The following is a 14,744-nucleotide window of genomic DNA, read 5'->3' as shown; positions in this document are numbered from 1 at the left end:
AAACATTGATAGATGATTTCTTTGATGCCTGGAATTTGTTTCATTTCAATATAATCACGGGGAGGGAAGCTTGGGTGGCTCAGTCATTAAATATCCGCCTTTGGCTCAGATCCCACATCAAGTTCCCTGCTCAGCGGGAGGCCTGCTTCTCCCTCTCTTGCTCCCCCTGCTTGTGTTCCCTCTCTCCCTGTGTGTTTCTCTGTCAAATAAATAAAAATAGATAAAATCTTTTATAAAACAAAAATAATGGGGGCGTGGGGGAAATCATAACATAGATGAAATGCAATTGCTTACATAGGGATAATTTTGGAAGCTGGATAATGAGCAAATGAAAGGTCATTCTACAATTCTTCTGTATTTGAGTGTGTGCATTAATTTTCATATATTAAAAAAAGTAGTAGAAATTGTTTTGACTCCAAATATGCTTACTCACTGAAAAGGCTACCTACTAGAATTCATCTGTGCTGATTGCTGTGCAAATGTTGGAAGGTGGACTATGACTCTAGCAAGAGGAGGGTCAAGGGCACTGTTGCCCTGCACAAGTGTAAATCCGCCGTGTGGAACTTCTGGGTCCGCAGAACGTAATAGTCTAATGTGGACTGGAAACCTTACAGAGACCATAGTCATTCACCACATATGTTGTATGTTCTATGGACTATATTGCTATAATAAAGCATGCTAGAGAAAAGGAAGTATGGAGAAAAGGATAAGATGAAACACATTTGTAGTCCTGTATTGTTTTTAGCACAGTCCACACGTAAGTGGACCTGTGCAGTTCAAACCCATATTGTTCAAGGGTCAACTGTAGTTACAAATGATGAAAAAACTGAGAAGAAAAGTACTCATTATTTAAGTTCCTAACCTAGTCCACCATTTTCATAAAATTTGCTTATCTATCCTTCTGCCCAGGCTTTAAAGTTAATGGACATTTAATACCCCAAATCTAAAATTACGACGTGATCTAAAAGAGGAACAGAAATATGGAAGATTACGTTTTTGAGACAGCATATTTCAGTCTAGAAAACTAGGTGTTGGACTATAAATAAATCATTTCTAACTACACAGAAAAGATGCAGAATGTAGTGTTTGTTTTTAGTTTATTAATTTATTTTGCAGGAATCTTCGACTTTCCGAGTATGTACTGTTTGGAAGTACGATGCATGCATAGCCTTTTAAAATGCCTTTGTACAATTTCACCTCAAAATAATGATTCACAGCATACACAGAAATCTAGAAGAAACATAGTATTTACAAGATTTAATAAGGTCTTGCTGTTTTAATGAAGAAACTGATCAATTCTTTTACAGTAGGGAAACACGGACATCGGGTGTCATTATAAATAAGAATTCAGAATTGTTCAGTCTCAAAGCAACTTTTCATGGCTTTAGAAACTAATATTGGGTCACCATCCTATTAATCTCTGAATGCCCAAGCCATGCAAAATCTACTTGTATTAAATATTTGGGGATGCAAATAATAATGAAAAAAATGCAGGTCTAGTGAATGTGAAAACACCATCAGAATTAACTTTTACAGTAAGAAAATACTGTTAATTGTTTCGAAAAGATACAGTAGTGGTGCAACAGACAGTGCCCAATTTATTCTCATTTTTTATAGTAACATTTCAATGGTCATTTTTCTTGCTCAATCGATATACAGACACACTGCAACATGGATTCATTCCAAGTCTGAACAGTGGTTACAATAGCAAAATAAATCAAATTTAACTATGAAGGGACATCTTCACATTCCAGGATACATCACTGATATTTTCAAAGGATAAATTTTCTATGCCTTATATCCTTGCTTTTTGTTTATACTGTCAAAGACATTACAGTTACCTTGTAAAATACTATAGAAAACAGAGTTGCCACAGAAAGTTGGATACGAACCCTTGGTAACCAGGACAAAACAATGACAAAATTTACGGAAACAATAATTTTTTTTAATAATTAAAAAGTACTAAAATCGAGACCAGCTCCTTAAAAATTAAACTGCTCATCACACTTCCCATTTCGTTCAGGGAAATAAACAAATTAGCAACACTTTCCCCACCATCCATTATCTTCTCTAAAACTACCTTTTCTACAATGCAGTTCTTTAGTTTCTTTAAAGCCCCCTGCCTCTTTCCTCTCGCATACAAGGTCATTATATCTGACAATGCTGAGAAAGTTTCTGGCTCTTCCATTCCCACTTTAAACTCCTCAGACCTACTCCAAAAGTTAAGGGGCAATGTACTTTTAACAAAACAGCAAACGTGCTTTCTAAAAACCCAGTTTACAAAACCATGAAATAGCGTAACGTGTATCATCAGGCCTATGTGTTACCAGGTATATCAAACTAGGCGTGTTATAAGAAAACATACTTTTCACTAGAAAAACGAGTGCACCAACGGACCCCGAGAGCCAAAGGAGGGCAGCAGACAGGCACCTTCTCTCCGCCCACTCCGGCGCGACTGCGTGTGCTCGTCCATCTGACCAGGAGATCCTCTTGAAAAGACACCTAGAAGTGGACTGAATTCTTGTTTAAAGCGGTCACGGGCAAGAAGTATATACAGGGGAAATGGTTAAACTGACCACATCTGTCAGTGTAAGACAATTTTGCTTTCTTGAAAAATGAATAGAGCCTATGTTGGCATATGAAACTTGTGCACAACCAGAAATGAACACAGACGAAATGACTTTAAAACCCAGCTCTGATGTCTCCTACCCCACCCTCTACACCTGAGAGACTGGTTGTTTCTTTTTCCTGGCAGGTGAAAACAATGATTTACTAGATAGATCACCAAAGGACTGGAACCATGCATCTATTGCGTGACAACAGCTTATTAACCGGGATGTGTGTTCATGCAGTAGTTGTAAAATCACCTACAGGGTTTTAATAAAGCATCCGACTGTTTGCATACATGCTACTTTCATTCTCAACGGACATGTCCCAAGTTAACTGCTGCCCCTTCAGCAGATCTAAGAATACTGGTAAACCTTTAGCTAGAACACCAAGCAGTATATATATTTTTCCCCGAAATTGTTATCTAATACCATGGGGGGGGGGTTGATCGTCCCTAAAGAGATACGAAAACCACACAAAGGCAAAGGCATTGGCGTATTACAAAATAGCAGGACTGAGAGATGGCTACTGGAGACGGACAGATACCAGTGTCACAGAAACCTTTAAAGAATGCAGTTTTCAGGTCAATTCTTTTAAGCCCATCTGTTTTCTCACCATTATTTTCACAGTTTTGCCACAGTTTTATGAGAGATGTTTTATCAGTGTCATAACATAGCCATGCATATTTTTGTGAGACAAGTGGATTTGGGGGGGGGGATTTTCCACATAGGAAAAAACATTTTCAAAGCTGTAGGTCAAGTGTGAAATTAGATGATTTTGATGGAAAATGATGATGGGTTATTAAGCCTTTGGTTTCATTATACTATTAAGTGCAGCTTGTTTTTCCAGGTCTGCCAGATATCACTTCTAAAGTAGAATACAGTGACAGCTTCAAGAGCGTGTGTGTGTGTGTGTGTGTGAGAGAGAGAGAGAGAGAGACAGAAAGAGTGTGTGAGTGTGAGAGTAGTGGGACACACAGTATGGGAGAATGGATATTCCTCAAAAACTCTGGTAAAATCCTTTAGGATTACAAACGTTACTAGTTTTATTGCTGTTATTTATTTTATATTCACCAAAATAACAGGAAGATTCCAAAACCCAATTCTGAGCTAGGAAGGAAATTCAACAGTGATAGAGACCTTAATTAAATGACCTATTAATAATTTTCCAGTGGTGCACCCTAGTGAGTCACATGATTTTATATCTCTTCAGTTATTCATACCTTAAAGCTGGGGTTTCATAAACAAGGAGTGCTTTAGTATCACCTGAACTACTTGAACAAACTCAGTATTATCTCGGAATACAATATGTTAAATTGAAACAGTTCTTGGTTTTAAAGTCCTTTGTATTCACCCTTCTCTTAAAATCCCGTTTCTCGACTAGCCTTCTCTTCCTCCCAGGTAATGCAGTGTACAACTTTATGATCTTGGCCAACTGTAATTTCCCTCACATTGGCTTATTACTGACATGTGCAAATCAATCCGTATTGAACAGCTAATGTTGATTTTTTTTTTCAGCTAAGTAAGGATTCTGGCACAAAACACTGTGCTGTAAACATCGTGAATTCATCACAAAATTGGAAGGAGGATAAAAAAGGTCCTATGGACTGCAAACATTTCTTACAGAACCACAGATGAGCTCAAGATTTCCGAATGGATTTTGGAATGGATTTACATTTGGCATACATTCACTGTGCTATTGGCAAAGCGCAGTTTTACAAGAAGGTCATTCATAAAATTCATAAAATCGTACTGATAAGGACTTGTTATTTTTAAGGCCAATGGCCCAATAAAAGCATGCAGTAACTTAAAAATTGTATCTACTATGTGGCATAATTAGGTCTTAGTTACCAGTGTTGATTTAGCTTGATGAATTATTGTACAAGTAAAAGGGATCTTCTCATCTCTGATTGTACTTTTGAATGAAAGGCACGATATGCCTCATTCTTAACTGCTACAAATCACATTTTAAGCCACTTGTGTTTGTGTGTTTGAAATTATCTCTGAAAAAAGCAGCAATTACACATACCCTTATTATTTTGCCCACCCCCCCCAAGTCATATTCTGAGTGCTTTCTCCTGTCCTTCTCTTCAGTAGGAAACAACGGGGAGAAGCATGGGGAACCTTGGTTTTCCACAGAGCTGTGACCAGGTTAAGTCTGCTCTGAGAATTCACAGTTTGTCTGCATAAACTGTAACATGTCACACCATGATTTAAAGTTCTAGTTTATAAAGTAAGGGCCACTCAGCAGTAACTTTAACAATTGGGATTCCACAGAAGAGCTCTTGACTTCTCTGTGTACATTCTTTCAGGAGTGAATCCTTTCCCAGTTTCAAGTATCCCTTTCTATCTCACTCTGCAATGAGTTAAGAAAGGAAAAAAGGAAAACCCAAAACAAAGAGAACTCCCCATTTTTCTTGAATGAGCACGAGCCCTACAGGGGCGCTGCTCCTCCCCCAGTGGAATCGGAAATGAAAAGGCCGGGCAGATGCACACACTCCCAAGGCTCCTTTTCTTCTAGTGGGTGCTCCCAGTTTCTCTCTCAGGTCGATGCAGACTCTTGGGCATTCAAGTGTACCGTGGCATCTCGCACTGCTCACAGCGGTTCAGCGCAGGGTGGTTTAGGAAGGTGCAGCTATCACAATTCCATGGGGCCCCCTCATAGTCTTCATCACGGGGTTGTGTCCGGGGACTCTGTTTGGAGCCAGTCAGATGCTCTGAGGGAAGTTAGGATCAAGAGAAAAAAGAGATTGAATTCTTCCAAGTATAATCCAAACTGAAAAATTACAAAAAAAAAAAAAAAGAAAGAAGGAAAAAAAAGGTAGTTTCCTACCTGACCTAGGATAAAAGCCAATGAATGTCCATAGCTACTAGAACAGGAAGTTTATGATACAAATTGTACTTGGTCTAAGAAAATAAACTGAAGTCCAGGATCGACTACCATCCCTCATTCAGTATCCATAGATAGTGGTTATGCTGTACTGTAGCCAAATGGACAGAGAACTATACCCCAGCATGTGAAATTCTGCCCCCCCCTTTCCCCCTTCACTTCAGCGCCCTACATCACAGCCCCTTAGAGCAGTGGCCATACTGTATTCAACATGTTCTGGGATGTCTGCCTCCTTCTGGGAGACCTGCAGCTTTACAGTATGCATATGTCAGTTAATAATAAGGGCTCACGAAAAGACGGTTCCTAACAAAGTTGCTCAGAATGGTTAAAAGAGAAAGACTTTACAGTTTTTCGTAAAAGCCAAATTCATTCCATGTGACTCTTTTTTTAAAAGATTTTATTTATGTATTTGACAGAGATCACAAGGAGGCAGAGAGGCAGGCAGAGAGAAAGGAGGAAGCAGGCTCCCTGCGGAGCAGAGAGCCCCATGTGGGGCTCAATCCCAGGCCCCTGGGATCATGACCTGAGCTGAAGGCAGAGGCTTAACCCACTGAGCCACCCAGGCATCCCTGAAAGACTCTTTTTTATTCTCAAATTTCTCCTATCTTTTTGGCATTACAAGGTTCTTCAGGTAGTTTTTTAAAAAGTCTATTATCTGGCAATATAAAATGATCACAACCTTAGGGGGGTCCTCAGGATTTTTTTTTTAAAGATTTTATTTATTAGAGAAAGAGCTCATGAGCCAGCGGGAGCAGAGGGAGAAGGAGAAGCAGGGCGCCTGAGCCCGCAAGATCCCAGGACCCTGGGATCATGACCTGAGCCAGAACAGGCACTTAAATTAACCATTTGAGTCACCTGGTAACCCTGGTCCTCAGGACTGTGTGTGTGTTACGTTAGCCACCATACAGTTCTCATCATTAGTTTTTGATGTAGAGTTCCATGATTCACTGTTTGCATATAACACCCAGTGCTCCATGCAATCCGTGCCCTCCTTAATACCCACCACCAGGCTCATCCACTCCCCACTCCTTCCCTATTAAAACCCTCCATTTGTTTCCCGGAGTCCATAGCCTCTCATGGTTGGTCTCCCACTACGTTTTCTCTCCCTTCATTTTTCCCTTCTCCTAATATCCTCAGGACTTTCTTTAAAAATACCTGAAACGTGGGGAGCCTGGGTGGCTCAGTCGGTTAAATGTCTGCCTTCAGTTGGGTCATAATCCCAGGGTCCCGGGATTGAGCCCCGCATCAGGGTCCCTGCTCAGCGGGGGGTCTGCTTCTCCCTCTTCCTCTGCTCATGTACTCTCTTCATCAAATAAATAAATAAAATTTTAAAAAATACTTGAATCTTAGATTCCTCCTAGATCCTCATCTCTCAGCCTTGAGCTCAAAAAGGCTCTTTGCTTCGGGAGTTAATCTGTAAATCCTGCTTTTGTGGATTAGCCCCTACTGAAGGTGGCAGCAGTGACTATGAGGCGAAAGGTATCTGGGTGGAATTCCCCCTGGAATCCAGATCGTGGCCAGAGGCTGGGAAAATCTACCTGTTAAACCAGTGGAAATCATCACTGTGAACTGTAAATGAGATTAAGATCTAAGGTAGGCAACCTATCTAAGCAGGTCACAGAAGGAACTAAGATGGAAGGATTTAATCAGTTATCATTTGGGGTTAAGTCTATCTTCCACTGGAAATTAATGAGCTCACTTGTGGTTAGCAATTTGTATTTCATGACAAATGGCTGGTGTGGACGTTCTCCAAGAGATAGAGAGAACTGAGCTTCAGACCTCCAACCCTACAACAGGCAATAATAAGACTCAGGCTTTGGGCACCTGAGTGGCTCAGTGAGTTAAGCCTCGGCCTTCAGCTCAGGTCATGATCTCAGGATCCTGGGATCAAGCCCCACATCAGGCTCTCTGCTCAGCAGGGCTCTCTCTCTGCCTGCTGTTCTGCCTACTTGTGATCTCTCTCTGTCAAATGAATAAATAAAATCTTTAAAAAAACAGTAAGACTCAGGCTGAAACAGGAAGGAGATGTTAGCTTTACAACAAAATAGAAAACCAATGGTCCATCAGCCTATTCCTAGAACTATAAAAAGGAGAATGGGTTTGTTTGTATGGCCTCCACTGGCCATCTGAGTGGCCATTATCACCCACCTTGTATTTTTTGGCTCATGACTCCAAAACACAGAGACTTGATAGTTTTCTTTTTTGTACAATATGGAAGAATAAAAAGCACATTTAATTGCTACGGCCTTCTGTTAGAGGAAAAATGTTCTGCATGCCATTTCCAGAAAAGGTCCTCTCTCCTACAGTACTCTTTGGTTTTCAGGGCATTTTGTTCTCCGAAAAGGTAAACACGTAAACCATATTTCTGTTGGCTTTTAATAAACAGGCTCTGAAAACTCACTTTTATACTTTCCCAGAGCAGGCAACTTTTTACTTCATGAAGTATAACTCCAAACCTAGCCTAAAATGTTATTTTCTAAACTCTATAAATAACTGCTCAACCTCTTTTAGCATAACTAATACAGGATACTTGGGGCTCCTCTTCATAGTCTAATACTGTACACAAAGTAAAAATAATTTCCCTTCTATCCTTTGAGTTCTTGCCTGAGACCCTCCTGTAATAAAAGACAGACTAACGAGAAAAGAAACGAAGTTCATTAACATATGTAGCTCACACAGACAGGGCAGAGACCTAGAAAACCTAACTTAAAATACCATCTACAGCTAAAGACAAAAGAAACGTGTTGGGGGGAGGGCAGGGGAACCAATCAGGGAAGGTTACCTGACTGTTGCCTAGATTCCCTTCTCCACTGATCCACTTCTCTTTTGATTTAGTCACTAGGCTCTCTGGTAGGGGCAGGGAGACATTTCTAGGTGGAGATTGCCTTTATCACTGTAGATGTTCCTTACAAAAGGGTAACTTCTACTCTGTTGTCAGAGATTCTCCTGCCTTTGCAGTTTCTCAGAGTAATCCTTTTGGAAAAGAGGCATGTTTGGCGGTGGCATATTTTCCCTTCAGTACCATAATGATTTAATTTGGAATCAAGTCACTCTGAAGAAACTTATCAAAAGAATTTTAAAGGCACCTAATTTAGAATTATTGTGGGTAAGACGCTGCTCATTTCATCACAGGAAATACTGTTTAAATAGAAGTATTTAAAACCCAAAAGACATTTTAGATGTCCGTTTTCATTTGATTTACATTTGTAAAATTTTGTCTTTTTGTGGACTTTTCAAAAGAAAAATATTTCAGGTCTCATAGAAAAATTAATATGCATATGTATACACAAATGAAAAGTGAAATCAGTATGTTTTTCCTTTAAGACTAATTATTTTTAGCGGCACTTGGCAGGCTCAGTCAGAAAAGCATGCCACTCTTGATCTCGGGGTCATCAGTTAAAGCCCCACATTGGGTATAGAGATTCCTAAAAAAAAATAATAATAATAAACTTTAAAAAATACTACTTTTAAAGGGGTTAATAGGCCAGATTTCCATAAAAATAACCATCCTCAAAAATAGCACAAATCAACAGTTTCACCAATATTGTTTATATTACATAGCCATACTTGTATAAACCCAAACATAGACAGTATTTTTAGAATGCTTATTTCAATGGAATCCCAGGGTAAAATTCAAGAAGCATTAGAAAATTGCAGTGAGAAGTTATAAAAGCCAGAACTTTCAAGTTATTTCCTTAATTACTTGGCCTTGCTTTCTAGACGCTATTATTAGAGCAATCTGTCCAATATGGTAACTGCCGGCCAACTGAAATGTGACCACTGTGAACTAAAATGTGCTCTAAGTGTAAAATGTACACCAGATTTTAAAGATATTGTATGAAATCAAGAATGTAGAATATCTCACTAGTTTATATTGACTTCATATTGAAATAATACTTGGCATATACTAGATTAAATATTTTAAGTATTTGCCTTGTATTATATTTCTGTTGGGCAGCACAGCCTTAGAAACTCAGCAGAGAGAATAATTATTTTTAAGGAATCTCTACACCCAACGTGAGCCTTGAACTCAAAATCCCAAGCTGAAGAGTCACAAGCTCCACCAACTGAGCCATCCAGGCACTTGGAGAGAGTAATTTTTTTATAAAGAGGGGGGGAAAGGTGGACTTTACTTGTGGTTAAGTCTACATGGGCGAACACGTGTCTTTGGACTTTGTGCACAAAATCCGGACACACAAGTACAAACCCTCAGCAGCTGCTGCCTGGGTGTCATGGACGTCTGCCTGTACTTTGGAGGTCACGCTAATTCTTCGGGCTTTCCTCTCAATTGTGCAAGGGTCTGACGAATCTGCATGAAAAGAAGCAAAGCCAGGAGAAAAGGGATTAAAGCCATCCATGAGAAGAGTGGACAGGCTCCCAAGGCTCTCCCATGGCACGTGGACGGTTGCGTGTTTGTCCTTTCTATTGCTTCATATTATCATTAGTTCTCCTGTGAAGGTAAGTGCCATATTTAATATCACTTTTACAACCTATACAGAACAGTGCTCTTAGAACTTCTTCCATCCTCTATAATTACTTGGATGCAATGCCTAATTTTACCAGTTTTCCCCCTTCCTAGTGCAAACTCGGTGACGGTAATTAAATGTAAGGGCATAATGTGGAAGATGATACTTCAGCAACTGCCTTAGTAAGCAACAGTTATGAGAAAACCATGGGTTGAAAGTATATGATGTATAAGGTTAGCCAAAGAATCCATTAAATAATATAAAACTATAGTACATCATAATTAAAGAGTAGGATTAGCAGTAACTGAAAAAAATCAGAACTCAAAATAATGAATTTATTTCTATTAATTTATACATGGTTAGTAAGAAGTCCTTTCTTTGTAATTAAGACTTGGTATCATCTGCCCTTCAGAACCAAAGAATGATCTTCTATTTTCTGATTAGTTCTGAGCCCATATAAGCAATCCTCTAGTACGATCCGCCTTTGGAAATCACTGCTCCAGAATTCTAAGCTTGGTACCTAGGTATGTAAACACACCATTATCAGAGTAAACAAAAGCAGAGTAAATGGTCTCCTTAGGCTCCAAAGAATAGTGTCAAGTTCTATTTCTTAAATTTGTAAAGCACTTTCATAGTGTCACATACTTACTCTCACAGACTCTTGTAACAGCCCTGTAAAATACACCAACTACTGGACTGATCACCTTTCTGGTGCACGGACTAGATCTGAACAAGGTCAGGAGGCCAAAACAACCCAGACATCAAGCTGTTGGACACCAAGGTCAATGCTCTCACCATTGTGTTACCAATGACAGCTTGGGGAGGCCTTGCTGGGTCAGCCAAGGAACTAACATGCACACTGCACTGCTTTAATACGAAGCTCAGTCCAAAAAGGTTTCTGGGTCTCCCTCTTTTTCCTTCTGTTTCTTTTCCTTACTCTCCCCTTTTCATTACCATACTTCAGACAAACATCCGCATTCCACTTGGATTTGCAGTTTACGTCTGTAATAACTCCAAGACATTTATTCTAACCAATAAATCAATCCTACCTGCTATTTATACTTTATCTTAAGTGATACTGCAAGAAAATCTACATTAAACTACATTAACTTTTTTTTAAAGAAGAGGCCAATTTAGTTTAAAAATCTGCAAATGCTTAGAAGAAAACAAATTTGACTTCATAGAGAAAATCAAATAGCTTTTAGAAATGTAATGAAAAGTCTTCTTAAGGAATTGCAGCATTAAGTTCTATTCATAAATAATACTATTTTATACTCTCACCAACAGTATATATAATGAAGGCTCAATTACATTGCTATGGTAGAGATTCATTTATACTTAAGATATTAGTTCTCTACTCAAAACTGTTTATGTAGAAGATAAGCTGCTTGGGGCAGGAGTCATGTCTCAACTTCGTAGCATCAAGTGTCTATGCACATTATCCATCTACACACTGAGCATTTGCTCTATAATTTAAAAGCTGATCGCAACTGGAATTTAATTACAGCTAACTCTGAAGGACTAACCAATTATCAGCTTTAGAAAAATTTGTTTGAATTCAAAGTGCCTTTTTTTTTGTATAAAACTATTTGTAGAGAGCCCAATGAAGCTTGATATTACAGCATCCTAATGATGCAAACAAACCCTGTACTATTCCTAACTGAGCTGAACACCAGCTCTCTACCTCAAACACGTGGTGCTGGTCTCAAAGACAGCAGGCAGAGTGACCGTCTGCCACACTGCTCTCACCACTGCGAGAACACGGATTATATGGGCTCCTGGCAGCTGATCTATTCCATTACCTAAAAAAATTCTCCTTTTACTACTTTGTGAGTTTTCAAGGTAAAACTTATACAATGAAATACACAAACCATGTGTTGCCATATGGAGTTCTGACAAATGCATGTATACCTGAATAATCCAAATCCTGATCCAGATATTATCATTAGCCTATAAAATCCTCCCACGCCCTTTCCCAGTTAATCCCCAACCTTTCCTCCCAGAGATAACAGCTGTCCTGTTTTTTTGACAGAAATACAGCTTATGAAATGCATGTAAACAATCATACAGAACACATTCTTTGCTGTTTTTCTTTCAGCATTATGTCCTTGAGGTTGGCCCATGTTGAGTTTAAAAATGCTGATTTGCACCGCTCAGTGTATCAGTTTGCTTATCCATTCATCTGTTGATGGCCCCTTGGTATGTTCCCAAATTTTTGGTTATTTTGAATAAACATGTTATGAATCTTCTAACACAAGTCATTTTGTGGACACAGGCTTTAAATTCTTTTGGATAAATTTTTAGAAGGAGAACTGATGAGCTACAGGGCAAGCGAATGAATGTTTGGTTTTGTAAGAAATGGTCACACCATCTTAAACTTTTACCAGAAATGTGTAAGAATTCCACTGTTCTATGTTCTCATTAATGTTTCAAGCCATCGCTATTCAGGAATCTCAAGATTTTAATTTGCATTTTCTTAATGTCTATTCAAGTTGAGTGTTTTCATGTGCTTATTGGCCATTTACATATATATTTCTTTGTCAAGTGTCGACTCAAATGTTTCGACCTTTTAAAAACTGGACTGTCCTTTTATTACCGTGTTACAAAAGTTCTTTACAGATTCTAAAGACCAGTTTTTGGGTTTTTTTGACCATATATGTTTACAAATATTTTTCCCCAGCCCCTGGTTTTCCTCTACACTTTCTTAATAGTGCCTCTTGATGAGCAGAAGAGTTAAATTTTAATGAAGGCTAAGGTACCAACTGTTCTGGGTCCCAAAAATTCTAAGCTAAACCTAAGATGCAAGGATATTTTATATTTTGCTCTGGAAGTTCTGTAATTTAGCTTCACACTTCAGTATGACCTACCTCAGATTTTTGTGTATAGTAGGAGGTAAGAATCAAAACTGGTAATTTTTCCATTTGGTTATCTAGTTCTTCCAGCACTGATTGCTACAATGACTTTCTCCATTGGTTACTTTAGTGGTTTTGTCAAGAATTTGGCAGTGTAAGAGAGGGTCTGTATCTGGGCTATTTATAAAGCTACAGTCGCCTCTCTATCTACTTTTTATCCCCATGCCAGTAACACACTGTGATGGTTACAGCTTTATAGTAAGTTCTAAGGTTAGTTAGGGCTAATACTTGCAACTTCATTCTTTTTACAGATGATTCTGGATACCCTACATACAAATCAGGGGAAAAAGTAAGTTTCCCAATTTTGATTTAACCGCAAACATGGTATATTACTCTAATTTATTTTGGCAACATTTTATAGTTTTCAGCATATACAGCTGGTCAGATTTATTCGTAAGTAGAACATGTTTTTTTGATAGTTTTGTTATTCTCTTTTTAATTTCGTTCTTCAATTGTTTGCTAGTATATAAAAATATAGTTCTTGTATACCGACCTTCCATCCCAAGACCTTAAGTTCTTGTTTAGTATCCTTGGGTTACCTTTGCAAATAACCATGTTAGTTGGTGTGGCTGCTGACTTTAGTCAGATGCTTTCCTTGCATCTAGTAAAATAATCAAGAGCTTTTTCTCCTTGATTGATAGTGCATTCCTGAGCTAAAACAAACATGGTCATGATATATTATCCTTTCTATTTACCATGAATATTAAGGATTTTTTTTTTTTTTTGCTTTAAGTGCAGGATTATTGATGTGCAATTCTATTTTCTTTGGGGGAACAGGGTGAGTAGGTAATCCTTATCAGGTTTTGAAATCAGGACTCTTGGGGCGCCTGGGTGGCTCAGTGGGTTAAAGCCTCTGCCTTTGGCTCAAGTCATGATCTCAGGGTCCTGGGATGAAGCCCCACATTGAGCTCTCTGCTCAGCAGGGAGCCTGCTTCCCTTCCTCTCTGTCTGTCTCTCTGCCTACTTGTGATTTCTGTCTGTCAAATAAATAAATAAAATCTTAAAAAAAAAATCAGGGCTCTGCTGATTCCGTAAGACCCAAAAAAAGGGGAGGAGTTTGTTCCTCCCCTATTTTCTCAAAGACTGTGTAAGATTGGTAGGATCTCTTCCTTTAATGTGTTATAGTATACACCCACCAGTGCAGTCATCTGGGTTTGGAGTTTCCTTTGTGGGACAATTTTTGAGATAATGGATTCAATTTCTTAAACAGATATATGACTATTATTAGGTCCTATATCATCTCATTTTCAGTTTTGAGTAGATGCACCCATTCACATAAAGTGCTGAGTTTACATAAAGATGTTCACCACATTTTCTTATTATTTTAACGGGTAACCCATCTTCTGGTTCTGATTTTGATAAGTTATGAATTTGTGTTCTTTCTAGATAGACATAATCAATATACTCTTAAGTTTTACTTATCTTTACATCTCTTTGACTTTGTTGTTCTTTCCTAGCTTAAGGAATTTTAGGTCACTGATTATATTAATCTTCAGGTCTTGTGTATTTACAAATTTCTTTGTACTCACTGCATAAACTCTGTGTAAGTAAAGAATCTGACCTTGCCTAAAGCAGGTCTAGTTTTAATCCCTAGTTCCTAGGAGATAACCACTAAAATCTTGAAAATTTCCCAAATGATTGGAGTTGTCTCTGTTATTTACAGTGGGCCCTTTGGACCATACCTGAGAGTTTATGCTAATGAGATGGCTCATGGTAGACACACTGTCTGCTCATCAACTGGGTCGTCTATCCCCAGATTAACAATTTTTCAACATACTCCCTTAAACAGGGTGATTCTTTTATAACAGACCATGAAACAATTATGTGTTGGATTAGTAATAGGAAATACTTCTTTAGTAGACACTCGGGC

General features: G+C 38.6%; 1 protein-coding gene across 6 annotated transcripts in view; it reads right to left on the bottom strand.

Annotated features, from left to right (window-relative positions):
• Positions 1–1,080: 1,080 nt before the first annotated feature.
• The window catches only part of TAB3 (TGF-beta activated kinase 1 (MAP3K7) binding protein 3), a 91,639-nt gene continuing 77,975 nt past the window's right edge, over positions 1,081–14,744 (bottom strand). For 4 of the 6 annotated variants that reach the window (XM_082717916.1, XM_082717917.1, XM_082717919.1 and 1 more), the window contains 2 exons: positions 9,704–9,805; positions 1,081–5,323 (listed from right to left, as the gene is read on the bottom strand). In XM_082717916.1, coding sequence (XP_082574042.1) covers positions 5,175–5,323; positions 9,704–9,805 — 251 coding nt within the window. In that variant the 3' untranslated portion in view covers positions 1,081–5,174. The remainder of the gene's footprint in view (positions 5,324–9,703; positions 9,806–14,744) is intronic. The other 2 variants (XM_082717920.1, XM_082717921.1) reach the window with 1 other exon arrangement.

This window comes from Mustela nivalis (genome assembly GCF_964662115.1).
Source record: "Mustela nivalis genome assembly, chromosome: X".
NCBI classification, from domain to species: domain Eukaryota; kingdom Metazoa; phylum Chordata; class Mammalia; order Carnivora; family Mustelidae; genus Mustela; species Mustela nivalis.
This window is presented reverse-complemented; position numbering and strand designations above follow the sequence as displayed.